The sequence below is a fragment of the Lipotes vexillifer genome, unplaced genomic scaffold (genome assembly GCF_000442215.2).
Source record: "Lipotes vexillifer unplaced genomic scaffold, Lipotes_vexillifer_v1.1 scaffold491, whole genome shotgun sequence".
In the NCBI taxonomy this organism is placed as follows: Eukaryota; Metazoa; Chordata; class Mammalia; order Artiodactyla; family Lipotidae; genus Lipotes; species Lipotes vexillifer.
The window spans coordinates 1,427,000-1,454,960 of NW_006770548.1; the positions used below are offsets into that span (position 1 = coordinate 1,427,000).

Genomic DNA, 27,961 nt, shown 5'->3' on the forward strand with positions numbered 1-27,961 from the left:
AAGTGAGTGCTGTTCACATGCCCTCAGGATGCCTTCTGGGGCTCCGCTGGGGCCTCTAGAATTCTCACTTGATAATAACCCCATGAGACAAGGTCTCTTTACTCCCCTCCCCAGCCCTCCAGCTCCCCCGCCCCAACCCCCTGCCTCGATTTGACATGATAACGGGTGGTGACCACATACTTAAGGGGAGAAATGCTGTTTGAATCCTCTGCTCTCAGGCTTTGGCAAAGGCGAATTTTGTATCCCTCCAAAAGGCTAACTGCCAGGTGACTTCGGGGAAGAACACTGGTTACCAAGATCAAAGCTTGCACCTGCCGCCACCTACCAGGCCACACTCAGTCTTGACTGTGCCTGAGTGTGCAGGCACTCTCTCTCTCTCCTGACCTTCCTCTTCCACCCTGTCTGTGCTATATGGCAGGTGCTCCTGAAACACTCGGAGAAAGGATCACAGCCATGCAGAGGGGAAACAGGCAGTGTCCTCCCACAGCCAACAATCATCCCCGCGTAGCTATTCTGCCAGATAACCAGCCCATTCCTTCACAGACAAATGCAGTGACCCCCATGACCACCAACTGACAGGCTGTGGGGAAAACACCAGCTCGCAGGAAGAAAAGCAATGTACATCAGAACTAGGAGGCACAATTTACTGTGGGTATGAAATGGAGCAAGAAACCACATGCAGCATGTTCCCATGGGGAGCCCTAATCCCACTATGCTTAGTGTAGCAGCAGAGGAGCTGTCCAGGTACGGCCTGGGAAAGGACTCAGCGGGAAGGGAAGCAAAGTGAAAGGACCTGCTCTTACCCCCTGCTGACACCAGAACTGTGCATCCCAGAGGTGTTAGTGCTATCACCATTTGAAATGGGAGAGGCAGGTACTGAGGAATAGGGACTTGCTGATGATGTTGGAGAGGTAGTAAAATTTCTGCTAGGCGCAGTGCTTGATCTGGGAGAGAGAAGCAGAAACAATGCTACTGACATTTTGCAAAAAGCAAGCCCTATTTAATGCCTTAGGTCTCTTCTCAGGAAATAAATGTTCTACATATTCAGTTATTTAAAATTAATTGCAAAAAGCCCATTTTCATGCTAATTCAAGACAAACTTTATTTAAGTGAGAGTAAAGAAATTAATTGATCTTCCTGTCTCATTCATCCACATGGTCATATACTGAATCTTTCAGTAGGATAAAACACAAGGTTGATCTTCAGGGCATCCTAGTTTGATTTACAAATGATAAGCTTCCCTAAATTTTAAGAGTTACCAGTGAAAGACAAAGAATAATGGTAATAAGAGATGAATTTCCTCCAAAGTACCTGACCCAGATTAAACAGGTGGCTATAAGTATAACAGAATAGGAAAATGGCGATTTAGTTTCACTGTGCTATTTGAGGAAATTCCTTTTGTTTCCTTAAATTTACCAAATGTGAATAACCTCTGTTTCAAACTCATGTTTCAATATTTTTCATAGCATCTTATTTTAGATTTATTCCTACTTTCACACTAATTAATTCAAGGGCTAATTGCCCCAAATCTTAAATTGATATCAAACAGGACTTCCCTGTCGGTCCAGTGGTTAAGACCCTGCACTTCCATTGCAGGGGGCACGGGTTCGATCCCTGGTTGGGGAACTAAGATCCCACATGCCACATGGTGCGGCTCCCCACCAAAAAAACCTGATATCAATTTTATCAAATTTTCTACTAAAATTCATACAGGCACATGCAGAAGAAAGTGTGTTGTCTGCATTGTTTCAAATATGTACAACTGTGATTTTCCTTCTAGATTTGGGGTTATTTTTAGAATACAGAAAATAATTAAGATGCATTGTCCCTGCAGAGTGCCCAACCTCATGTGATCTGATGTCAACCAGGGCTCCCCTTGAGAAGACAGTGGGACGTGGCAACAAAGATGAGTGATCCTGTACCCATACTGTAGGCAGATGTCAGGGAACTATCCAGGGGCCTAGATGGGCGTCAGGAACTGAGTTCTGCTTCACATTCTGTGGTCACAGCAAGGGAGGGGGAAAGAGGGCTCCCCAGCCTCTCACCCACCCATAAGGAAACGCACCTTCTCCAATCCTGAAGAGCATCTGCTTCACTGAGCCTCATCTCAGCTGCAAACGAGTCCAAGAACTCAGGCAGCTCCTTAAGTAAGGCTTGTCAGAGCCAAGGGCACTCTCTTCTGATACACAGGTGACTTAAGCATACTTGAGGCCTGTCCACTGTGATGCCGGTATGCCCAGCCTCCTTTGCAGGCAGGAAAGTCACTACCCAACACTGGTCTGATATGGCAGACCCAGTTATCTCAGGTCTGGAGATACTACAAGATAGCGAAATTAAATTTCTGACATACAGAACCTCAAGGCACATGGCTTAACACTCCCCTTATTAGCAACTGTTCACTGGTAACTTATTTTATTCCCTGAACTCAAAAGGGCAAAAACCCATATAAAGCCACTACAAATATCCAAGACCTATCAACTTCTTAAACAGACAACATTCTGGTTGAAATGAAAGAGAACAGGGAATTCCCTGTGGCCCAGTAGTTAGCACTCTGCACCTTCACTGCCAAGGGCATGGGTTTGATCCCTGGTCAGCAAATTGGGATCCTGCAGGCCACATGGAGTGGCCAAAAAAATAAATTTAAAAAAACAAAGAAAATAAAAAAGAAAAATTTATTTGACATTCGTTTAAAATGTTCTAGAAAATACTGCCAGTAGTTTACAGAGTAAATTCGGTCAAAAAGAAATCCAACATTGATTACATAAGGATATTTTTTATATGCTTGAAAACTTATATAATACAAAGTTTTTGTTTTTTTACTCTACCTTTGACAGACAAATCAAAAAGCAAGACCTCTGTGCAGAAGTGACTTGTATCTGAGAAATGCTTGGGCACTGGTCACTTGTCACCAGGCAACTTCAGAGCACACCCTAGGGCACTGCAAGCCAGGAAGTAGGCAACGGTAGGAAACGCCTGATGTGAAGCAAGACCTCACTCTCAAATGTGACCGAGTCTCATGCAACAAACTTCCTGAAAACAGAGGTTACATCTCCAAATAAGGATCTCACTGCTCCTAAAAGATACTCTGGTAAAGCCTCTGGTCTCCTGGCACCTTTCTACTGAGATATTTCCTGATCCTAGGCATGTCCGGTCATTATCATCACAACGAAAACATGCCCTGACCTATGGCTGAGGCTCTGTAACATATTCATGCCTGCCCTCCTTGCTCCATTGCTCTCTGCTTGCCTCTCAGATGTTCTCCAGGCCAAATGCCACTCTGAGGATGAGTCCACTCTTTAAGCCCACCCTCTGACCTCAGGTATTCAGAGGCCAGCATCTGGCATTATCATTAAGACAACAATCAACTCTTAGCCAGAATCCTCACTGCTTTCACAACATCCTAAGCTGTGATCTCCCCCTCCACCAACAGTGTTAACCCTCATATGCACGCAACTCAAATCTCTATTTCAGAAACACTGGCTTCTTCCAGCTCTGGGCAAGCAGCCTTTAAAGGGGACCGTGGTGCAGAGCTAACTGGGCCTTATAGATATCAGGCAAGTAAAGTTAGAGAGAATTAAAGAGTTTTAGAGAGGGGCTTCCCTGGTGGCTCAGTGGTTGAGAATCCACCTGCCAATGCAGGGGACGCGGGTTCGAGCCCTGGTCCAGGAAGATCTCACATGCCATGGAGCAACTAAGCCCGTGCGCCACAAATACTGAGCCTGAGCTCTAGAGCTCGTGTGCCACAACTACTGAAGCCCACGCGCCTAGAGCCCGTGCTCCACAACAAGGGAAGCCACCGCAATGCGAAGCCAGTGCACCACAACAAACAGTAGCCCCTGCACCGCAACAAAGAGTAGCCCCCACTCACCATAACTAGAGAAAGCCTGTGTGCAACAACGAAGACCCAACGAAGCCAAAATTAAATTAATAAAGTTATAAAATAAAATAAAATAAAGAGTTTGAGAAACAGAAAAAATGGGGCCAGATTGATAGAGAACCTTGGAAGCACTAACACAGAGGTTGGAGCAATCCACAGGAAGGAAAAAAACATCTGAAAATGCTCAGAGTTTACCAGGTGGCTCTCACTAGTGAATAAAGGAGCTGAATGAAAACAATTTCATTATGCTGTTCTCCTGTCAGGATATACGTAAAACTGATTCTACAAGTGGGTTAAAAAAAAAAGGATTAAGCCAATCATTGTCTTTCCCTGGATGACATACTCACTTGATGTGCTTTCCCATTCCCTCAATTTTATCCTGTGTCGTCTCTGACAGACAATGGACTACTGAACAGGGCTGGTTTAAAAAAAAAAAAGTCTGATTTGAGAGCTTGTCTTTTTAACAAGTTGAACCCATCTACAGTTATTCTAATTACTGTTATAGCTGGACTTAATTCAATCTCCCTTGCTTTCTAATAACCATATTTTTCAGTTGTTTTTTCCCTTCTTTCTTGCCTTCCGCCTGAGTTTCCCTTTTTTATTTTATTTTATTCATGTATTTTATTTTTAATTTTTTGATTTATTTGCTTTTATTTTTGGCTGTGTTGGGTCTTTGTTGTAGCACAGATGGAAAACCACATCCACAGATAGACAAAATGAAAAGCCAGAGGACTCTGTACCAGATGAAGGAACAAGATAAAACTGTAGAAAAACAACTAAATGAAGTGGAGTTAGGCAACTTTCCAGAAAAAGAATTCAGAATAATGATAGGGAAGATGATACAGGACCTTGGAAAAAGAACGGAGGCAAAGATCGAGAAGATGCAAGAAATGTTTAAGAAAGACCTAGAAGGATTAAAGAACAAACCAACAGAGATGAACATTACAATAACTGAAATGAAAAATACACTAGAAGGAATCAACAGCAGAATAACTAAGACAGAAGAACAGATAAGTGACCTGGAAGACAGAATGGTGGAATTCACTGCCACAAAACAGAATAAAGAAAAAGGAATGAAAAGAAATGAAGACAGCCTAAGAGACCTCTAGGACAACATTAAATGCAACAACATTCGCATTATAGGGGTCCAAGAAGGAAAAGAGAGAGAGAAAGGACCAGAGAAAATATTTGAAGAGATTATAGTCTAAAACTTCCCTAACATGGGAAAGGAAATAGCCACCCAAGTCCAGGAAGCGCAGAGAGTCCCAGGCAGGATAAACCCAAGGAGAAACACGCCACGACACATAGTAATCAAGTTGACAAAAATTAAAGACAAAGAAAAATTACTGAAAGCAACAAGGGAAAAATGACAAATAACATACAAGGGAACTCCCATAAGGTTAACAGCTGATTTCTCAGCAGAAACTCTACAAGCCAGAAGGGAATGGCATGATGAAAGGGAAGAAACTACAACCAAGATTACTCTACCTGGCAAGGATCTCATTCAGATTTGACAGAGAAATCAAAAGCTTTACAGACAAGCAAAAGCTAAGAGAATTCAGCACTACCAAACCAGCTCTACAACAAATGCTAAAGGAACTTCTCTAAGTGGGAAACACAAGAGAAAAAAAGGACCTACAAAAATAAACCCATAACTATTAAGAAAATGATAAGGGGCTTCCCTGGTGGCACAGTGGTTAAGAATCTGCCTGCCAATGCAGGGGGCATGGGTTCAAGCCCAGGCCCAGGAAGATCCCACATGCTGTGGAGCACCTGGGCCCATGTGCCACAACTACTGAGCCTGTGCTCTAGAACCCGCGAGCCACAACTATTGAGCCCATGAGCCACAACTACAGAGCCCATGAGCCACAATTACTGAGCCCACAAACCACAACTACTGAGCCCACAAACCACAACTACTGAGCCCACAAACCACAACTACTGAGCCCACACACCTAGAGCCCATGCTTTGCAACGAAGAGTAGCCCCCGCTTGCCACAACTAGAGAAAGCCCGTGCACCGCAACGAAAACCCAAAGTAGCCAAAAATAAATTAAATAAATAAATAAAATACCATTTAAAAAAAGAAAGAAAATGGTAATAGGAACATATATATCAATAATTACCTTAAATGTGAATGGATTAAATGCTACAACCGAAAGACAGAGGCTTGCTGAATGGATACAAAAACAAGACCCATATATATGCTGCCTGCAAGAGACCCACTTCAGACCTAGGAACACATAAAGACTGAAAGTGAGGGGATGGAAAAAGATATTCCATGCAAATGGAAATCAAAAGAGAGCTGGAGCAGCAATACTCATATCAGATAAAACAGACTTTAAAATACAGAATATTACAAGAGACAGGAAGAACACTACATAATGATCAAGGGATCAATCCAAGAAGAAGATATAACAATTATAAATACATATGCACCCAACATAGGAGCACTTCAATACATAAGGCAACTGCTAACAGCTATGAAAGACGAAATCAACAGTAACACAATAATAGTGGGGGACTTTAACACCTCACTTACACCAATGAACAGATCATCCACACATAAAATTAATAAGGAAACACAAGCTTTAAATGACACAATAGACCAGATAGATTTAATTGATATTTATAGGATATTCCATCAAAAAACAGCAGATTACACTTTTTAAAAAAATTTCTTTAAGACTTGTCGCTTTTTTTAAAAATAAATGAATTTATTTAGTTATTTAGTTATTTTTAGCTGTGTTGGGTTCTTCATTGCTTTGCATGGGCTTTCTCCAGTTGCGGCGAGCGGGGGCTTCTCATTGCAGGGGCTTCTCTTGTTGCGGAGTATGGGCTCCAGGTGCGCATGTTCAGTAGTTGTGGCACACGGGCTCAGTAGCTGTGGCTCGCAAGCTCTAGAGCACAGGCTCAAGAGCTGTGGTACACTGGTTTGGTTGCTCTGCGGCATGTGGGATCTTCCCAGACCAGAGCTCAAACCAGCGTCCCCTGAATTGGCAGGCGGATTCTTAACCACTGCGCCATCAGGGAAGTCCTACACTTTCTTCTCAAGTGCACACAGAACATTCTCCAGGATAGATCATATATTGGGTCACAAATCAAGCCTTGGTAAATTTAAGAAAACTAAAATCCTATCAAGCATCTTTTCCGACCACACCGCTATGAACTTAGAAACAAATTACAGGGAAAAAAACATAAAAAACACAAAGACATGGAGGCTAAACAATACATTACTAAATAACCAAGAGATCACTGAAGAAATCAAAGAGGAAATCAAAACATACCTAGAGACAAATGACAATGAAAACACAATGATCCAAAACCTATGGGATGCAGCAAAAGCAGTTCTAAGAGGGAAGTTTATAGCAATACAAGCCTACCTCAAGAAACAAGAAAAATCTCAAATAAACAATCTAAACTTACACCTAAAGGAACTAGAGAAAGAAGAACAAACAAAACCCAAAGTTAGTAAAACGAAAAATCATAAAGACCAGAGCAGAAATAAATGAAATAGAAACAAAGAAAACAATAGCAAAGATCAATAAAACTAAAAGCTGGTTCTTTGAGAAGATAAACAAAACTGATAAACCTTTTGCCAGACTCATTAAGAAAAAGAGGGAGAGGACTCAAATCAATAAAATTAGAAATGAAAAAGGAGAAGTTACAACAGACACCGCAGAAATACAAAGCATCCTAAGAGACTACTACAAGCTACTCCATGCCAATAAAATGGACAACCTGAAAGAAATGGACAAATTCTTAGAAAGGTATAACCTACCAAGACTGAACCAGGACGAAATAGAAAATATGAACAGACCAATCACAAGTAATGAAATTGAAACTGTGATTAACAATCTTCCAACAAACAAAAGTCCAGGACCAGATGGCTTCACAGGTGAATTCTATCAAACATTTAAAGAAGAGCTAACACCCATCCTTCTCAAACTTCCAAAAAATTGCAGAGGAAGGAACACTCTCAAACCCATTCTATGAGGTCACCATCACCCTGATACCAAAACCAGACAAAGATACTACAAAAAAGGAAAATTACAGACCAGTATCACTGATGAATATAGATGCAAAAATCCTCAACAAAACATTAGCAAACAGAATGCAACAACACATTAAAAGGATCATACACCATGATCAAGTGGGATTTATGCCAGGGATGCAAGGATTCTTCAGTATACATAAATCAATCAATGTGATACACCATATTAACAAATTGAAGAATAAAAACCATATAATCATCTCAACAGATGCAGAAAAAGATTTTGACAAAATTCAACAACCATTTATGATAAAAACTCTCCAGAAAGTGGGCACAGAGGGAACCTACCTCAACATCATAAAGGCCATATACAACAAACCCACAGCAAACATCATTCTCACTGGTGAAAAAACTGAAAGCATTTCCTCTAAGATCAGGAAAAAGACAAGCATGTCCACTCTCGCCACTATTATTCAACATAGTTTTGGAAGTCCTAGCCACAGCAATCAGAGAAGAAAAAGAAATAAAAGGAATACAAACTGGAAAAGAAGAAGTAAAACTGTCACTGTTTGCAGATGACATGATACTATAGACAGAGAATCCTAAAGATGCCACCAGAAAAATACTAGAGCTAATCAATGAATTTGGTAAAGCTGCAGGATACAAAATTAATGCACAGAAATCTCTTGCATTCCTATACACTAACAACGAAAGATCAGAAGGAGAAATTAAGGAAACAATCCCATTCACCACTGCAACAAAAAGAATAAAATATCTAGAAATAAACCTACCTAAGGAGGTAAAAGACGTGTACTCAGAAAACTAGAAGACACTGATGAAAGAAGTCAAAGATGACACAAACAGATGGAGAGATATACCATGTTCTTGGACTGGAAGAATCAATATTGTGAAAATGACTATACTACCCAAAGCAATCTACAGATTCAATGTTATCCCTATCAAATTACCAGTGGCATTTTTTACAGAACTAGAACAAAAAATATTAAAATTTGTATGGAGACACAAAAGATCCCGAATAGCCAAAGCAGTCTTGAAGGAAAAAAACGGAGCTGAAGGATCAGACTTCTTGACTTCAGACGATACTAAAAAGCTACAGTAATCAAGACAATATGGTACTGGCACAAAAACGGAAATATAGATCAATGGAACAGCATAGAAAGCCCAGAGATAAACCCACGCACCTATGGTCAACTAATCTATGACAAAGGAGGCAAGGATATACAATGGAGAAAAGACAGTCTCTTCAATAAGTGGTGCTGGGAAAACTGGACAGCTACATGTAAAAGAATGAAATCAAACACTCCCTAACACCATACGCAAAAATAAACTCAAAATGGATTAGAGACCTAGCTGTAAGACCGGACACTATAAAACTCTTAGAGGAAAACATAGGAAGAACATTCTTTGACATAAATCACAGCAAGATCTTTTTTGATCCATCTCCTAGAGTAATGGAAATAAAAACAAAAATAAACAAATGGGACCTAATGAAACTTAAAAGCTTTTGCAAAGCAAACTACAAACAAGACGAAAAGACAACCCTCAGAATGGAGAAAATATTTGCAAATGAATCAACCGACAAAGGATTAATCTCCAAAATATATAACAGTTCATGCAGCTCAACATTAAAAAAACAAACAAGCCAATCCAAAAATGGGCAGAAGACCTAAACAGACATTTCTCCAAAGAAGACTTATAGATGGCCAAGAAGCTCATGAAAAGCTGCTCAACATCACTAATTATTAGAGAAATGCAAGTCAAAACTACAATGAGGTATCACTTCACACAAGTCAGAATGGGCATCATCAGGAAATCTACCAACAACAAATGCTGGAGAGGGTGTGGAGAAAAGGGAACCCTCTTGCACTGTTGGTGGGAATGTAAATTGATACAGCCACTATGGAGAACAGTATGGAGGTTCTTTAAAAAAGTAAAAATAGAATTACCGTATAACCCAGCAATCCCACTACTGGGCAAATACCCAGAGAAAGCCACAATTTAAAAAGACACACCCATGGGCTTCCCTGGTGGCGCAGTGGTTAAGAATCCACCTGCCAATGCAAGGGACACAGGTTTGAGCCCTGGTCCGGGAAGATTCCACATGCCATGGAGCAACTAAGCCCATGCGCCACAGCTACTGAGCCTGCGTTCTAGAGCCTGCAAGCCACAACTACTGAGCCCAAGTGCCACAACTACTGAAGCCCGCACGCCTAGAGCCTGTGCTCTGCAACGAGAAACCACCCAATGAGGAGCCCACACACCTCAAGGAAGAGGAGCTCCTGCTCGCCACAACTAGAGAAAAGCCCGCGCGCAGCAACAAACACCCAATGCAGCCAAAAATAAAAATTAAAATTAAAATTAAAAACTAAGTAAGTAAGCCACATGCACCCCAATGTTCACTGCAGCACTATTTACAATACCCAGGTCATGGAAGCAACCTAAATGCCATTGGCAGACGAACTGATAAAGAAGACGTGGTACATATATACAATGGAATATTACTCAGCCATAAAAAGGAACGAAATTGGGTCATTTATAGAGACGTGCATGGATCTAGAGACTGTCACACAGAGTGAAGTAAGTCAGAAAGAGAAAAACAAATATCATATATTAACATATATATGTGGAAACGAGAAAAATGATATAGATGAACTGGTATGCAGGGCAGAAATAGACACAGATGTAGAGAACAAACGTATGAACACCAAGGGGGGAAAGTGGCAGGGGTGGTGGTGGGGGGGGTGGGATGAATTGGGAGATTGGGACTGACATGTATACACTAATATGTATAAAATAGATAACTAGGGCTTCCCTGGTGGCGCAGCGGTTGAGAGTCCGCCTGCCAATGCAGGGGACACAGGTTCGTGCCCCGGTCCGGGAAGATGCCACATGCCGCGGAGCGGCCGGGCCCGTGAGCCATGGGTGTGCTCCACAACGGGAGAAGCCAAAACAGTGAGAGGCCCGCGTACCGCGAAAAAAAAAAAAAAAAATAACTAATAAGAACCTGCTACATAAAAAAATAAATTAAAAAAAATTTTTTTTAAGTTTTTTTTTTTTCCCTTTCACCTCCCCATGGCTATTCTTCTGTTCTTTAGTTTACAAATCCCAAGTTTTAGTTAGAGCCCTTCCAACTGCTAAAAGGCATTTCCCAGCCTCCTTTGAAGCCAGATGTGGTCATATAATTGGCCAGAGATGTAAAGGCAGATCCTCTATGTGATTTCTGGGAAATTTCTTTAAAAGGAAGGGGCAGGGCTTCCCTGGTGGCGCAGTGGTTGAGAGTCCGCCTGCCGATGCAGGGGACACGGGTTCGTGCACCGGTCTGGGAAGATCCCACATGCCGCGGAGCGGCTGGGCCCGTGAGCCATGGCCGCTGAACCTGCGTGTCCGGAGCCTGTGCTCCGCAATGGGCGAGGCCATGGCAGTGAGAGGCCCGCATACCGCAAAAAAAAAAAAAAAAAAAAAAAAAAAAGGAAGGGGCATGTCCTTCTTCCCAATTCCTCCTCAGCTACTTGAATGCATAAATGATTGGTCCAGCTCCAGCAGTCATCATGGACCCTGAGTTGACCACCTTCAAAGTTGAAGCCATGCACAGTAGAGCAACATGACAAAACAGCTGGATTTCTAATAATAGCAGCATTGAACTGCCCACCTCAGAAATTCTTTTTGGAAAGATATAACCATCTACATTGCTCGACATGCTAACTTTCAGGTCTTTCTTCGTTGCCACCAGAACTTTCCTAATCAATACAACATGTTATATAAAAGACGTAAATTCTACTTTCGTATTTCTGGTAGTTACTCCACTAACTTACTAGGATCTATAACTGTTTTTATTTTTCCCCATCAATTACTTCAACTTATTAACTACATTTCCCTGCAAAAGCAGTTCAGGACATTCTCATCTCTCTTTACTACTTCCTGTCTCAACTGTCTTCCATGTTGGGATTACCCAGTATTTACTTCTGGATTGTTATTGATAAAGGCTGCTTTCTTAAACCTTTCTTCTTACTATTACTAAACTTTTTAAAAACTTTTTATTGAAGTATATTACATAGAGAAATATATACATTATGAGAGTACAAAAATCAAGACATTCCTGGGAATTCCATGGTGGTCCAGTGGTTAGCACTTGGCGATTTCATAGCCATGGCCTGGGTTCAATCCCTGGCTGGGGAACTAAAATCCCAAAAGAGGCATGGCACAGCCAAAAAAAAAAATCAAGACATTCTCACCAAGCGAATACCCCTATCCTCAGACCAAAAAACAGGACAGCACCACCCGCCAGGTGTCTTCCTCACGCTCCCTGCAGTCATGATTCTTCCCTAAGCTAACCTCCATCATGACCTTGACACCCATAGATCAGTTTTGCCGGTTCTTAAGCTTTATATCAAGGGACTCAAACAGTATGCCACGTTTTGTGTCTGGCTTCTCATTCACATGGTTTATGAGACTCAATGTTGCTGTGGCTGGAGAGAATTCTATTGCATGCATACACCACAATTTATCTATCCATTCTATTTTTGGTGGACATTTAGGTTAGCTCCAGTTTGTGACTATGACAAGCTGTGCTGTCGTGAACATCTGTGAATATATCCTCAAGTGAATGTGAGATATATTTCTGTATGCCTAAGAGTGGATTGCTGGGTTGTAGAATATGCACACAATTCGTCATTTAGTACTTGTTGCTAAACCTTCTAAAGTCACTATACCAGTTTATATGCCCCATCAGCAGGGTCCAACACCTCTACAACACTTGACACTATCTGTCTTTTTCATGTAAGCATTCTGGGGGATGTGCAGAAGCACTGCATTATGGTTTTAATTTGTCATTTCTGGATGACTGCTGAGGTTGAGCACCTCTCCATATGGTCGCTAGCCACAAGGTAGCCTCTTTTTTTTAAAATTTATTTTAATTAATTTATTTTTGGCTGTGTTGGGTCTTCGTTGCTGCACATGGGCTTTCTCTAGTTGCGGAGAGTGGGGGCTACCATTTGTTGCAGTGTGCAGCCTTCTCACTGCGGTGGCTTCTCTTTTTGCAGAACATGGGCCCTAGGTGCACAGGCTTCAGTAGTTATGGCATGAGGGCTCAGTAGTTGTGGCTTGCCGCTCTAGAGTGCAGGCTCAGTAGTTGTGGCGTGCAGGCTCAGTAGTTGTGGCGCACAGGCTCAGCTGCTCCGCAGCATGTGGGATCTTCCCGGACCAGGGCTCGAACCCGTGTCCCCCGCATTGGCTGGCAGACTCTTTTTTTTTTTCTTTTTTTTTTTGGCTGGCAGATTCTTAACCACTGTGCCACCAGGGAAGTCCGGTAGCCTCTTTCTTAAAGTGACTGTTATAGGTTTTCTCGCCCTTTTTTCTAGAAGGGGTGTCTGACTTTTTCTTACTGACATTAAGGGGTTTCTTTGAAATTCTGGATATAAACAATCTGTCAGACATACGTATTGCAAATACCTTTCTCACTCTGTGGCTTGCCTTTTCACTCTTTTAGAACAGTCCTGAATTTAAAAGTCATCCACTCGGGCTTCCCTGGTGGCGCAGTGGTTGAGAATCCACCTGCCAGTGCAGAGTACACAGGTTGGAGTCCTGGTCCAGGAAGATCCCACATGCCGCAAAGCAACTAAGCCCGTGAGCCACAACTACTGAGCCTGTGCTCTAGAGCCCACATGCCACAACTACTGCAGCCCGCACGCCTAGAGCCCTTGCTCCGCAACAAGAGAAGCCACTGCAATGAGAAGCCTGTGCACCACAACAAAGAGTAGTCCCCACTCGCCACTAGAGAGAAGCCCGCACACAGCAACGAAGACCCAATGCATCCAAAAATAAAAATAAATTTATTGTAAAAAAACAAAAACCTTAAGAAAAAAAAAGTTATCCACTCTATCCACGTCCTCCTCTATGGTTTGTGGTGCTGTGTCTTGTGTAAAAAATCTTTGCTCACTCCAAAGTCATAAAGTCCTTGCATTTCTGGTCAACAGAACACTTCACTAGTTGTATACTCTCCCTTGCACCTTCTGGATTTTACTGCCTGCTCCTGGACATTAACACTACTTCCCCCAAGAGGTTTTCAAAGAGGAGCTCTGTGTAGAAAACTTTCTAAAGTCATCTGTGCCAGAGAAAATTATCTTTACATTCAGATAACAGTTTAGTAGGTTTTAAAATTCTAGTTTTTGGGTTTCCCTGGTGGCGCAGTGGTTGAGAGTCCACCTGCCGATGCAGGGGACACGGGTTTGTGCCCCGGTCCGGGAAGATCCCACATGCCACAGAGTGGCTGGGCCCGTGAGCCATGGCCGCTGAGCCTGCGCGTCCGGAGCCTGTGCTCTGCAACGGGAGAGGCCACAACAGTGAGAGGCCTGCGTACCACAAAAAAAAAAGAAAAAAAAAGAAAAAAAAAAATTCTAGTTTTAAAGTTATCTTCCTTTGGGACTTCCTTGGTGGTCCAGTGAGTAAGACTCCACACTCCCAATGCAGGGGGCCCAGGTCTGATCCCTGGCTGGGGAACTAGATCCCACACACATGCTGCAACTAAGAGCCAGCGTGCCGCAACTATGAGCCATGTGCTGCAACTAAAGATCCTATGTGTCTGGGCTTCCCTGGTGGCACACTGGTTAAAAATCCACCTGCCAATACAGGAGAGATGGGTTTGAGCCCTGGTCCGGGAAGATCCCACATGCCGCGGAGCAACTGAGCCCGTGCGCCACAACTACTGAACCCAGCGCACCCTAGAGTCCGTCCTCTGCAACTAGAGGCCACTGCAGTGAGAAGCCCGCACACCGCAAAGAAGAGTAGCCTCCACTCGCCGCAACTAGCATGCAGCAATGAAGACCCAACACAGTCAAAAATAAATAAATAAATTTAAATAAATAAATAAATAATAAAGATCCCATGTATCACAACTAAGACCTGACACAGCCTAAATAAATATTTAAAGTTTTCTTACTTTGATACTGAAGAAGTATCTCCTAGGTCCATTGTGGCTGGTGCGAAGTTTGATATTAATCTGCTTCTCACTGTGACTTTCTCTTTCAAACAGATTTGACATTTTCCCTACGTGTCTTGGTGTGGGCTTTGTTTTTTCTGTCATGTTTAGCATTCTTTACATTTAAGATGTATCCTCGGGCTTCCCTGGTGGCACAGTGGTTAAGAGTCCGCCTGCCGATGCAGGGAACACGGGTTCGTGCGCCGGTCCGGGAAGATCCCACATGCCGCGGAGCAGCTAGGCCCGTGAGCCATGGCCGCTGAGCCTGCGCGTCGGGAGCCTGTGCTCCGCAACCGGAGAGGCCACAACAGTGAGAGGCCCGCGTATCGCAAAAAAAAAAAAGATGTATCCTCTTTCATGATTTCTGAGAAACTCTTGGTCATTATTTCTTCTAACATTTTCTTCCCCTGTCCATCATTTCCTCTCTGCTTCTGAGATTCCTATTATCTGGACACTGACATTTCTACTCCCATCCTCCACAGCACTTTTCTTCTATTATCTTTCACCTCCTTATCCCCTAGAATTCTTCAACCTGACCTTCTGACTTCTACACTCAAGTCTTGAGCTACATCCATTCTGCTACTCAACCCAGCCCCTGAATTCTCTGTTCCCACATAGGTATCTCCTTGTTCCTCTTTCATGTACCCATTTCCTCTTTTTCTTTAGGATTTCCATTATGCTTCTTCCGTCCTCCTAAGCAGCTGGGAATATGAATTCTGCTCCAACTAGCACAACCTGTCAATTTGTCACTTTCCTTTAATTCTGACTATACTTGTCAGCTTCTCGTTGTGGCTCCCTGTGAGCCGTTCACCAGGTGAGGTCACCCCGCTCCTCACTCACCATACCCCTCAAATGAGCTCCCCACCTCACGGAAAGGCAAAGATGGAAGCTAGAGTCTCACAAGGATCACAGGCCAACCGCTGCAGCATCTCTTGGGCCTCATCCCCTCAGCCCTCCTGTCATCCCTCCAAGGACCAGCCATAACAAACTCCTGCTGGCCTTCAACCAGGCCTGCTCTGCCTCAGGACTTCTCCATCTGCTGTCACCTCTGCCTCACAAAGCTGTTCTCCTCACCACACTCACTGCTAATTTCCTCGCCTCCTTCATGACCATGTTCAAATGGTACCTCAGTGGGGCCTCCCCACCGGCCTGTTTAAATATGCCCAAAGCCTTAGCACTTGCTTATTTTCTTCCCTGATTTTTTCCCACAGTACTTGTAAATCTTCAGACGTGTATTTTTTTTATTTATCTATTTTCTGCTCCTTGAGGGTAGAAACTTTGTTTTGTTTATTGCTGTATCCTTGGCATCTAGAACAGTGTCTGGCACTACTGAGGGAGTAGGGAGGCGAATGTGACTTAGGACTTCTGCTCTGAGCTCATTCACCATTGGACACCCTCTACCAGGAGACTCAAACCTTCAGGGCATCTCAATGAGGCACTCCTCTTTTCCAAAAGCTGTTTCCCTTCACTGGAATCTCTTAGGCCTGAGGGTGTGGAAGGGATGGGGAAAAGCATCAGTAGGAAGAGAAAAAGGCACAACTGAAAACAGTCTCCCTTGGCCAGTACATACAGGCTCTTCCACTCCAAGCTGTCAACCCTACCTCACAGACTAGAATCCAAGCACCTTCTCCCAAGGGGGTTGTCGCAGTTTTTATGTTATTTTCTCTTGGTTCTGTGGCATTTCCATTCCAAGAAGGGAGTCAGCAGCCTGGGCTAGTATATTTGTTTCCTATGGCTGCTGTCACAAATTACCACAAACTTCGGGGCTTAAACAACACAAAGTTATTATCTTACGGTTTTGGAGGTCCAAAGTCCAAAATTCTCCTCACTAAGCTAAATCAAGGTGTGGGCAGAGCTGTGTTCCTTGGTGGGGGCTCTAGGGACTTCTAGAGGCTGCCCACCTTCCCTGGCTCATGGCCAGTTGAGTCTTTCTCACACTTCACCACTCTGACTCTGCTTCTGCCCTCACATCTGACTCTCCTGTCTCCCTCTTTCATTTTTAAGGACCCTCATGATTATACTGGGCCTACCCAGATAATCCAGGATAATCTCCCCATCTCAAGATCCTTAATCACATCAGCAAAGTCCCTTTTGCCATGTAACCTAACATATTTAAAGGTTCTGGGGATTAGGACATGGACTCTGGGGAGGGACATGATCATTATTCTGCCTACCATAGCTATTTTGTCATCTTCTCAAGAACTGGTGACCACAGTTTCTTAAACTGAAGTCCATGGCTAGGCTTCAGGGTGTCTGTAAAACCCTTGAGATTACTGGCAAAATGTTGTGTCTTCCTGCATGTTTCTTGAGAGAGAGCTCAGAGCTTTCATAATTTTCAAAAGAGCTAAGAGCCCATTACTACAAAACAGTCACTGTCCAGGGCCTGACTGAGGGAAGAAAGCAAAGACCAACACTGTCCCCATTAACTACTGGAACACAGACATGATTCCCCCATCTTATATCATAAGAAAAATTCAACACTTCTGTCCCCTTCTCAGAACATGCATTAACTTCACACCACACATGAACATCTCCTGAGACAGAGTGCCTGGAACCCCAGTTAAGGAGCAGAGTAAGTCTCCCAGAGAATGACGAGGACAACAATGAGAAGCAGGGCCCTGGGTAAAGAGTGGGAAGGGATCAAACTATTACCTTTAAGTCATGCAAGACCCCATGCCTGAGCCCTCTTCTCTTCCATCAAAGCCTCTAACTATAGGTGGAGAAAATAAATGCCCTTGACAGAGACAAAGCCACCTCTTGGCAGAGCAGATCCTGGCCCAGATCCTGGCCTCTTCTCTTCTCCTTTCATTCTCAACAAGCAGAGGCTCACTGCCTTGTTCACACACCTGACAGCTTCCCCTGAGATGGCTGCCCAGCATGCTGCTTACCAAAAGCCAGGATTATAGACTCTGGATACATAATTGAAAATGTTTTCATCTGATTTAGAATTTTTTTTTTTTTAGATCAAAACATTTATTTTTTTGTGTTACAAAAACAAAAATAAATCCAAGGGGGTAATGAAATAAACATTTTTTAAGTGTCCCATCCTGGGTTCTCTGCTCTAGAATTTAGTAAACAGTTCAAGTTTAGGTTGCTTCAGCACTTCTGGATGCTATGATGTCCCCATTTTATAACTATGTTTCTCTAGTTCAGCTCGTAACTGATGGGAGAAGTCATCCTCTACACTGTCATCATCCCAATTATCCTCCCAGACACGTGCATCTTCATCTTCATCTAAACCAGCCCAGTCACAGCCGCCACTGCCGTTGCAGCCTCCCAGGCCGGCTCTGTCATAGAGACTAGAATTTTATTTTCTTAGTACAAGTAACTGCCTTAGGAAATAGTGTCTCTCTTACACCCGTGTGCCCAGCTGCAGGGAGAAAAAGTCCACTTACTTTGACTGCAGGGTCTGCCTTGGCCACGTGCCATCTTCATTTTGGGGCTCAATTATTAGCACCTGACAGAAAGGGGAAACCATATTAGGAATGTGCAAACCATCTCACTGTTGACATGCTCAGAACCAAAAGATACCTGTCCACACACCCTGGGCAGAGCTGTCTGCTGGGGCATGGCTTGGGCCCTCCTACCTGACCCTGGTACAGCCCAGCATCCTGCACAGTGTTGTCTAGCTTGCTCAACTGCTCATAGGTGTTGCTCATGTATTTGTTCCACAGCCGTGTCTCACGGTCCGCAGGGATGTTGAACAGCTTCCGCATTTCCTTCTCAATGGTTGCTGGGGACAGGCAGAAACATCACTCAGGGCTTTCTCCAGAAGCAAGGCCAGCAACAGCCATGGCAAGCTAATGCTCATCCTCCGTCCTTTTCAGATGGCCACTGGATGCTCTGGATCAAAACTTCTGACCGACCTTAGCCCCTTGGTGACTCCTAAGGCAAACATCTTCCATGGGCATCCTCTTGCACTCATACAACCAAAAATTGTCCCTATGCTTCCCATTCTTTAATGATGTGGGTCCCCATTTTTAGCACAGAAGCAACATGGAAAAGTCAGAAAACTTACCTTTGGAGGTAAGATAGATTTGGTTTCAAATGCCAGCTCTGCCGTTTTCTCACTGAGATTTCTGAATAAGTGACATTAATCTCTCTGAATCTGCATTTCTTCGCCCTTATTACCATATGTTAAGTGGGCAGAGACCATGCCCAGTGTTTTATACAATATGATTCCCAGGCCTAGCTGTCCACAAGAATGCCCCGGGGAGCAGGCTCCCAGGTCAGGACTGGTAACCACAACCCGAGATTATTTGGGTAACAAGTCTGAAGAGCGTGCCCCAGCTTCCCTCTCATTAGCCACAATGCCCTGCACTCTCACTGGATACCTGGAACTCCAGCCCAGCTACTCACCGATGGTGTCTGACTTGCTGAAATGGCAACTCAGCACATTGGTGGGGTCACTGTTCTCACAAAGCTTCAATTCCAGCAAATACACCTCCACCTTGCAGTGCTTGACAAACAGGCCATGCTCTACAACCTGTAAACAAGAGGCACGGGTGAAGGAGCAGTGGTTCCACACCAGGGCAGTCTTAGAAGCAACATGTCTCATCAGTGGCAAAAGGCACAATCCATATGATAACCAGTTTCCTTAAGTGATAGGGGGATCAGAAGTACAGATTTTTAAAGCCACTGGCATCTCTCCTAGTTTAAAAACCTTACTTCTACTTATTAGGACCAACCAAGAGCATCTGGATGGAACCAGAGCTGGCAACAACTGTGCACAACAGGAAAGTCACTGTTCATCTCTGAGTGGGTATCATGATGCTTCCCTTGCAGGGTCTGTGGAATTAAGAGGCCTAGAGAATACAGTTAAAGCCCTTGGCAGCACGCTTGCCACATGGCAGGACTGTGGGCAGGTGCGGACATCTGTGGGAGGCTGGCATGCCCCTAACCATTTGATACCTAACCCCTCTTGGAGTCCCAGGTTTCAAGCTGGAGAAAGAAGGTAGTTCTGGCCCTGAAGAGCGACTCTTAGAAGCTTGGCCTCAGGACTGCAGCCTTTTCCTACTCTGCTAAGAAGGGAAACTAAACACCAGGCAGAGTAAGAAATTTACCCAATGCCTACGTATCAGCAGTCATGTGGACTCCTGTGATGTCCCCCTCCAGTGGGATAAGCAAACAACTGTGGGAATCAGGCATTCTCACCAGTCCTGTCTACCAGAGAGGCTAACAATCTGGGTTTCTCTCCCAGGGCCTGCCTTCCAAGAGGCTGTTCTCTCACATGTAAACACCTGTTTTCCGAGGTACTCAACAGTGTGAGCAGAGATTCTTAAGCACAGGGGGAGGGACTTCGTGGGTGGGGCAGTGGTTAAGAATCTGCCTGCCAATGCAGGGGACACGGGTTCGATCCCTGGTCCGGGAAGATCCCACATGCCGCAGAGCAACTAAGCCTGTACACCACAACTACTGAGCCCGTGAGCCACAACTACTGAAGTCCACACGCCTAGAGCATGTGTTCCACAACCAGAGAAGCCACCACAATGAGAAGCCCGCGCACCTCAACGAAGAGTAGCCCCTGCTCACCACAACTAGAGAAAAGCCCACACGCAGCAATGAAGACCCAACACAGCCAAAAATAAACAAAAACACCAAACAAACAAAAAAGCACAGGGGGAAAAGCAATATCAGAAAGGTTAAGTTAAACAAGAAGCAGTACATTACTGTATATCCATATGACCCCAAGTGAACTTTCTCTCACAGAACCTTCCAGAATGTGCTCTCACTGCACCGTTGGACATATCCCAAGCCACTGGGCAGCTGTGATGCCTGGAGGCCTCCATTCAACTTCTTAGGTATGGCCAGTACCCCAGGAAACCAACACCAGTCAGTGTCAGGGAGCACTCACAGACACTGACCAGCAGGTATAACAATTCATGTACTCACTTTTCTGACAATGGGCTGCTGGCCTTCTACACAGCCATACCAGTTCAGTAACTTATTCCAGGCCTCAGCTGGGACCAATACATAGTCCAATTCGTCAATTAAATGTTCTTTCAAGGTCTGACTCTCAGGATCTGAAAAAAGGAAAACAGCACATAGCTCACTGCTCTTCTCCCCAGAAATGTTTGTTTTACATGATTCTTATGTACTTTTCAGAAACATGAAAAGCATTTATAGGAACAAGTACAAAATTCCAAAATTCTGTCACTGGCCATAACACAGAGCAGACCTGGAGTCTTTTTTTTTTTTTTTTTTTTTTTTTTTGGTGGACTTTGAAATATAGGGAAGCCACTGTAAGATAAAGTCCAGTTAGTGTATGGGGGTGTGTGTGTGTGTGTGTGTGTGTGTGACAGGGATAGAGGGAGATTAGCAGAGCCAAGGTCTTTCTGACCATAACACTCATGTTCTCTGGCCTTCCCCAAGGAAAGCTGGTTCATATTTTCAAGAAGAGAAATTTAAAGACTGATGGGCCAGCTGGGCTTACAGGCGCAGATCCCCCATCTCTCAGGACTCTCAACCACTGTGCCACCAGGGAAGCCCCAGACCTGGAGTCTTTAGCCATGCCTTCTGAACATTTTATGAGGAACTTGTCTTTCTTCCATAGTTGGAGGGAGAAGGAACGAGAAAAGAGAAAAACTCCAATTTACACTTTCAAAGTACTTCCAGATTCCACAATTAAAATTGTTTACTATGAATATTTAACGTAATATTCTGCTTAGTGAAACTGCATTAAGGTCAGATATCATCTTCCTTTGAAACATTTACTAAGAAAGCAAACAAATCATTGAAGTTAAATTTATTTTACCAAGAGTCATTTAGCATTCTTAGTTTTCAACACTCCAAGTGAAAACAGCTGGACATCGGCCATGTGGAGGGAGAACACCTTTAACATGTTAAGCATCCATCTTACACCCCACACGGAGGCAACATGACTGTGAGTCAGAAAAGGACATCCATGGTCTGAAACATACTCTCTCAATGGAGGACCAAGGGACTGGATCAAGGGAAGACTAATCATCTCCCATCAAGGAAGCCTCCCTGCTAAGCCTGTGCCCATCTACACCCACTCCCGCAGTAGTGGGAGCCACTGTTCTCCTCCAGACAAATGAAGCCATGAAGCCAGCGAAGCAAAAAGTACCCACAATGGTGCAACTCATCTGTAATTCAAGGCAGACAATGTTAAAAAAAAACAAACCAAAAACAACAAAACAACAAAACAAAACAAAAAAACAAAAATGGCATGCACAAGGTGACCAGGGCTTCCTATCACCTCTCCCACCAGTTTACACCCTACCCCATGAGGTCTTCTGCCCTTCCTCAGGGTGAGTTTCAGATCTGATCCACCTCTGCCTTTTTCATTTCCAAGGAAAAAGGAAAGGAACTAAACAGCCTCGGAGAACAGGAATACCAAGGTGAGAAGGATGAATGGAAAAACAAAATGTGGTATATACACACAGTGGGATATCATTCAGCCTTTAAAAAAAGGAAATTCTGACATGCCGTTAACATGGATAAACCTTGTGGACTTTATGCTAAATGAAATAAGCCAGTCACAGAAAAACAAACACTGTATGATTCCACTTACGTTAGGTACCTAGAATAGTCAGACTCAGAGACAGAAAGTAGAATGGTGGTTGCCAGGGGCTTGGGGGGAAAGGAGATTGGAAATACTGTTTAATGAGTATGGAGTTTCAGTTTTGTGAGATAAAAAAAGTTCTGGAGATGGGTTGTGCAACAATGTGAATATACTTTACACTACTGAACACTTAAAAATATGCAGATGGTAAATTTCATGTGTATTTTACCATAATTTAAAAGAAAAAAAAGAAGTGGCTCCTTCTCACTGATGAGCCAACCACATTCCACAGCAGCTCTGGCATGATTAATACTGACCGACCACCTCTTTTCTATTCAGCAACAGAAGGATGGCACAGGGGTAGTACTTATCAGTTTACTTGAAACAAGAGCTTCTGAAAAAAACTGACACCTAAACTCCAAGGTTTTCTCTGATTTTCAAATTAAAACTCATAAAGGTTATTCACTTGTCTTACTTGGAGACATACACCTTCATTTCTAACACTAAGCACTATGCAGATCTGGCCACGCAGCAGCCAGAAATCTTTAAATGTGGGAAAGGAACCGAGAGCTTTTAGCATCATCAACCCCAAGTACATCAATTCTTACAAGGCTTTCTCCTCTGGGGCTCAGTGACAATTTTCTCAAAATGTCATTCTTATGACACTACAGAGCAAACACAGGAACTTAACTGGAATTTTCAATGCAGTTCACTATTTTCACTTAAAACTGGATCAGTCCAAGGGCAGCATGCTAAAAATCACACATGAGTTTTACAAAAAGGATTTAGACTCTGCAAATTTCTCCAACAGAGGCAAATAAAGGCAAAAAAGGAGAGCACAGTTTGGTTTAAGCATTGGGACTCCAGATATACAGCAGGGACACAAGTGGAAACAAGAGAGGGGTGCTCTGCAGACAACATTAGCAAGTTACCCTACCCCTCCTTCCTACATGTTCAAGAGCCCCTTCTAGGTCATTCCCATGACCCTAGGCGGACGGCAGCCAGACTGGGACTGGCAGGTGACTGGAGAGCCCAAGAACTAAGAGGGTGGCCCTCACTGGCCAGAGATAGACCATTCCCACACTGTCAATGTTCCAGGGTCTGAACAGAATGTACTTCTCACTTCCCAAGCACACAACAAATGTTTTGAGCCTAAGCCAGGTGACATCAAATTGGAAGACCGCAGAAGGAATGCTTGTCCTTAGCTGAAGGTCAGGCAAAATTATTTCAGAGGGTCCCTCCAGCTCTAGCATTCTCAACACCAATACTATTAAAAGCCTTAAGAATTCTCCTTTTCAAAAAAAAAGAGGGAAAAGGACAAAATGCAAACACAATGCAATGATCCTTTGGGGTAACTTCATGGTATACTGCCATCATCTGACTTACATCAGTAAACAAAGCCTATGACATTATTGTCATTCAGACCTCCCCTAAAACAAGGTATATGCTGAAGCACTGCTCATTTTTAAAAACAATCAGGTAGTGTTATGTACTTGAATCAAGCCTCAAAAGCCTCATGCACTGTCTGCCTTCCTGCTGCCCTGATTGTGGGCCCAGGCAACAGATCACCTCTGTCGTGGTTGCAAGGGAGTCTAAAGCCAGGCAGAACAAAGCCTAGGAAAGGCCAATTGCCATTTCTGTGCATCTAAAGGTGCAAGCCAAGCTCAGGTGTGTCATACATCACTTTTTCAGTCACTTCTTCCATTGAGAGCTGACTGTGATCATAACTCTACTAACCTTCCACCTCCCCTTACACTACTTCTATGACAAGCACGGCCATCACAGGAATGCTTGATGAATGTTGATAGGTCTACAATTTACTTCACTGCAAAGGTAACACAGAAAATTCTGGTTCCCAAATTTCAGATTCCAGATGCCGTTTCAAAATGATATCCTAGGGCTTCCCTGGTGGCGCAGTGGTTGAGAGTCCGCCTGCCGATGCAGGGGACATGGGTTTGTGCCCCGGTCCGGGAAGATCCCACATGGGCCCGTGAGCCATGGCCGCTGAGCCTGCGCGTCCGGAGCCTGTGCTCCGCAACAGGAGAGGACATAACAGTGAGAGGCCCGCGTACCGCAAAAGAAAAGAAAGAAAAAGCCAGAAAAAAAAAAAAAAAAAAAAAAAAAAAAAAAAAGATATCCTATTTCTTTCCATTCAATACACTAATCTAAAATCTGAAATCTCTAGCAGAACTAATTTGAACAAAAGAGAAAAAGAAACAGGCAGACAGAAATTTAAAATGCTAGAAGCACACTCTTACCAAGAGCAGTTAATTTAGGAAAAAAAAAGCAACTTAACTTTCCATGAGGGTCTGCATAGAGTTCTGCTATAGACACAAGTCAAGGACACTTGTTTCTATCCCCTCACAGTAGGAAAGTCAGGTTCATGATACCCATATTACAGATAAACATGACCTCAGGCCACTACCCAGGTGGACATTTCAGTTAGATAAGCAACAGGATACTGCACCTGAAAAGAGTCCGGAGTTATCTATCGGGCCAGGAAACAGATTATGTTCACCCACACTGTACATATCCCAGCTGTCGAAGCCCACATACTTCTTCCACTGCTTGAACCACCGGCTGTCAATAAGATACCTAGAGACAGACAAAAATTTACCATACAGACAAGCTGAGCTTGTAAGTTCCTGCAGCTGCTCCCTCAATTTTTTTATGGTCCTTCCACTTGGGGAGCAAGCAACCCCCACTAAAAAACACACTTTGAAGAGCAGGAGCAGGACCAGGCCCTGCATGGCACAGTGAGCCTGGCCCAAGGCAGGCATCCATTAAGTGAAATGATTGTTGAAAGAATCCATAAATGAAAGGAAGGAAATGACTGGCTTCAAAATGCTTGTTTAAAGAAATTCTTTCTATGGGGAAAACCTTGTGTGCTAATGACCATGTCATTAATTTCATAATGATCTTTGTAGAGGTCCTTGTCCAGGCAGACAGTTTGGATATAGTGCTTTGCTTGATGTGAAGAACAGTAAAACAATTTTCTTTCTAAAAATGAAGTAATAACATCACACACTTCAGTTTTCCTCTGAGGACCAAACAAGATATCAAAAAATGTGTTTGTGTGTGTACGTGTGTGTGTGTATCATGTGTATATATGTCAAAAAAGCATTAAGTTGATCTGGTTATATTTTAGAAGTATCACCATGCTGTTTTACAATTAAGACAGAAGGAGGGGAAAACCTCTGTAGGGGAACAAAGCACAACAATTATATTGGTGAGTCCTTCAAATTTTACAACCAACACACTTCAGAGATCAGGCAGCTTCCCCAAGGCCACAAGGATCCATAAGTATATCCAAATCTCTAAAATGCTCTTTCCCCTCCAAACACTTTTAGTGGGATTTTAGTCTATGTGAAACTTCCTCTGCTTCTGCTGAGTATTTTTCATGTGCCACCACTACTCAGGATATCATCTAAAAGTACTTCTGCCTGCCCTGCCTTTCACAGCCTGGCTAGCTCGAGAACACTGTAAAGACTGAATTCCTCCTAATCTCAATGCTTCTCTTTCCTGCTCAATTCCTCTGTCACTATAAGGGACATTATGACCACTACCATAGTTTCCTAAAGAGGGTTGATCAATCATATTCAATGCAAAGACAAGCCCCAGTTTTCTGCTCCCATACAATAATACCACCCAGGAATCTCTTCACTAGTGGAAGTTCTCTCCCTTCTACTAGACAATTTATTAAGAAAAACTTCCTGACTCAGACTTGCTCTTCTAAATCCTGGTCTTTTAATCCTCTTTTTAGTTAGGCTCTAAGCTACCCGCCTCTCCCACTCTGAAATGCTGCCGCCACAATTATTTTTGACATCTGCTACCAAAATAACCTGGGGCTCTCAGACATTTGTTCAGCCTCTGACCTTGAAGTCTGTTCGGCAGTTTACAAGTATCTACTTCGGATCTACGCCTCAACCAACTGAAGGCAGGGGCGCCAAATATCGCTACCCTGGTTTTAATAGTAAGGAATCAGGGTCTGTGAGGTGTGGACGCCTTCACCCAAAGTCACAAAGCGAGTCCTCAAAGGTAAAGACCTCTCCTCAACCTGAAGGTCCCCGTGGAGCGTTCCGCTTCTGTCCATCCCGTAGCCCTAGCGTCCGCCGGATCCGCCCCGTGGGGCTCCGAATGGAACGGGACGACCCTCAGCTCCACCCACGCTTTCCCAGAGGTAATCTAGGGCTCCCTCCCCTAAGGGGCGGGGGTCAAGCCACTCTCTCAGGGTCACTAACATCGCCCCCGCCTGGCCCCTGCCCAAGCCGGGAAAGAGGGGCCAGACCTGAGCGTCTGAGCGCCTGCCCCTGGCCCTGTGGGGCGGAAAGGCGGGCCCAGCGCTCACCACTGCGCCCCTCGTTGGAGCGTGGTCCTCATCAAGGCCCCGAGCTCGGATTTCTGGGTCTCCGCATCCGGTCGCTCACAGCAGCCCCCGCCTTCCGCCATCTGGTCCGTGTCTCCGGCCCTACCGGCCCGGACATCCGGCTCGCGCACAGCGTGCTGTGGTCCGCGCCCACGCACGCACGCACACGCGCATGTGCGCGCGCCCAAGCCCCTCCCTTCGCCGCGGTCCGCAGCGCCTGCCAGCCTCTGCGTTTCCAGCCCCCACGACGCGCCGCCCCTCTCCCGCCAGTGCGCGGTGGAGCCGGAAGGGGGGCCGGAAGGGAGGCGGTGCGGACATGAAGCCGGCGCTTCCTCCGCCCGGCCGGTTTCGCCGCCTGGTGGTCGTCCGGCGCAGCTTTCCCTGTCCAGCCCGGTAATCTCAAGGAGTCAGACCGCAGGCCCCACGACCCTTCCGGCCAGCGGTGTTATCCTGGTCTTAAATAAACGCAGCGCCAGGTGCGAGGAGCCCTGGAACTAGATTTTCTTGTTTTCACTCCGGCCAGTCCACTTTCAGCAGAGACCTTTGGCAAGCCTTTAGCTGCCCAAACGTGGTCTCCAGGTCCCTGTACGGGAGACCTTACAGGGATTTTGGAGAGTGCCAGGTGCACCAGCGCTTTGGGACCGGGACTCGACGGTGTGGCCTAGTCATTAGCAATAGTGTCCGTCTGGACGCCAAAATCACCTGGCCCAGGCTGAATTCCACAAGCCCTCCACTGAGCTAGCTGCTTACTTTGTCAGGGAGGCAGGCAGCCACAGAGGGGCGATAGCAACGGGAGTGGGAGGAGAGGACTAGGTGTATTCTCCACATTAGATGTCCAGGCTGCTGATTTGTTGCTACAGCAAGATACAGTGTCCTCAACACCGTATGTTTCCCACTCGACCTTGCATACAAAAAACACAGCCCTCCTCCTGGAGGGGGAAGTACACCCAGAGCAAGGAGGAGACCAGGCAGCTGGCTTATGTGAGTCTAGCAGTTCCCGCCCTCAGAGAAAAATAAGACCCAGTACCTGCCCTTATACGATATAATAGAGGAGAGGGGATCTTCCACAAATAGCCCCAGCGCCAAGAAGTGCGTGATAAGCACCGTTACAGGCTATGAACCAAAGACTGGACCCAGAGCTGTGAAAGGGAGCCTTTGACTTAAGTACCTTTTGAGTGTGATTTTTTTTTTTTTTTTTTTTTTTTT

General features: G+C 44.5%; 1 protein-coding gene across 2 annotated transcripts in view; it reads right to left on the reverse strand.

Moving 5' to 3' along the window:
* The window catches only part of USP4 (ubiquitin specific peptidase 4), a 50,008-nt gene extending 23,022 nt beyond the window's left edge, over positions 1-26,986 (reverse strand). Inside the window, exons 1-7 of one of the 2 annotated variants that reach the window (XM_007446194.1) lie at positions 26,738-26,986; positions 24,857-24,984; positions 20,757-20,887; positions 19,224-19,350; positions 18,452-18,597; positions 18,260-18,321; positions 804-944 (exon numbers count right to left, since the gene is read on the reverse strand). In XM_007446194.1, the coding sequence (XP_007446256.1) occupies positions 804-944; positions 18,260-18,321; positions 18,452-18,597; positions 19,224-19,350; positions 20,757-20,887; positions 24,857-24,984; positions 26,738-26,838 (836 nt within the window). In that variant the 5' untranslated portion in view covers positions 26,839-26,986. The remainder of the gene's footprint in view (positions 1-803; positions 945-18,259; positions 18,322-18,451; positions 18,598-19,223; positions 19,351-20,756; positions 20,888-24,856; positions 24,985-26,737) is intronic. The other variant, XM_007446195.1, reaches the window with a different exon arrangement.
* Between the last annotated feature and the right edge of the window lie 975 nt (positions 26,987-27,961).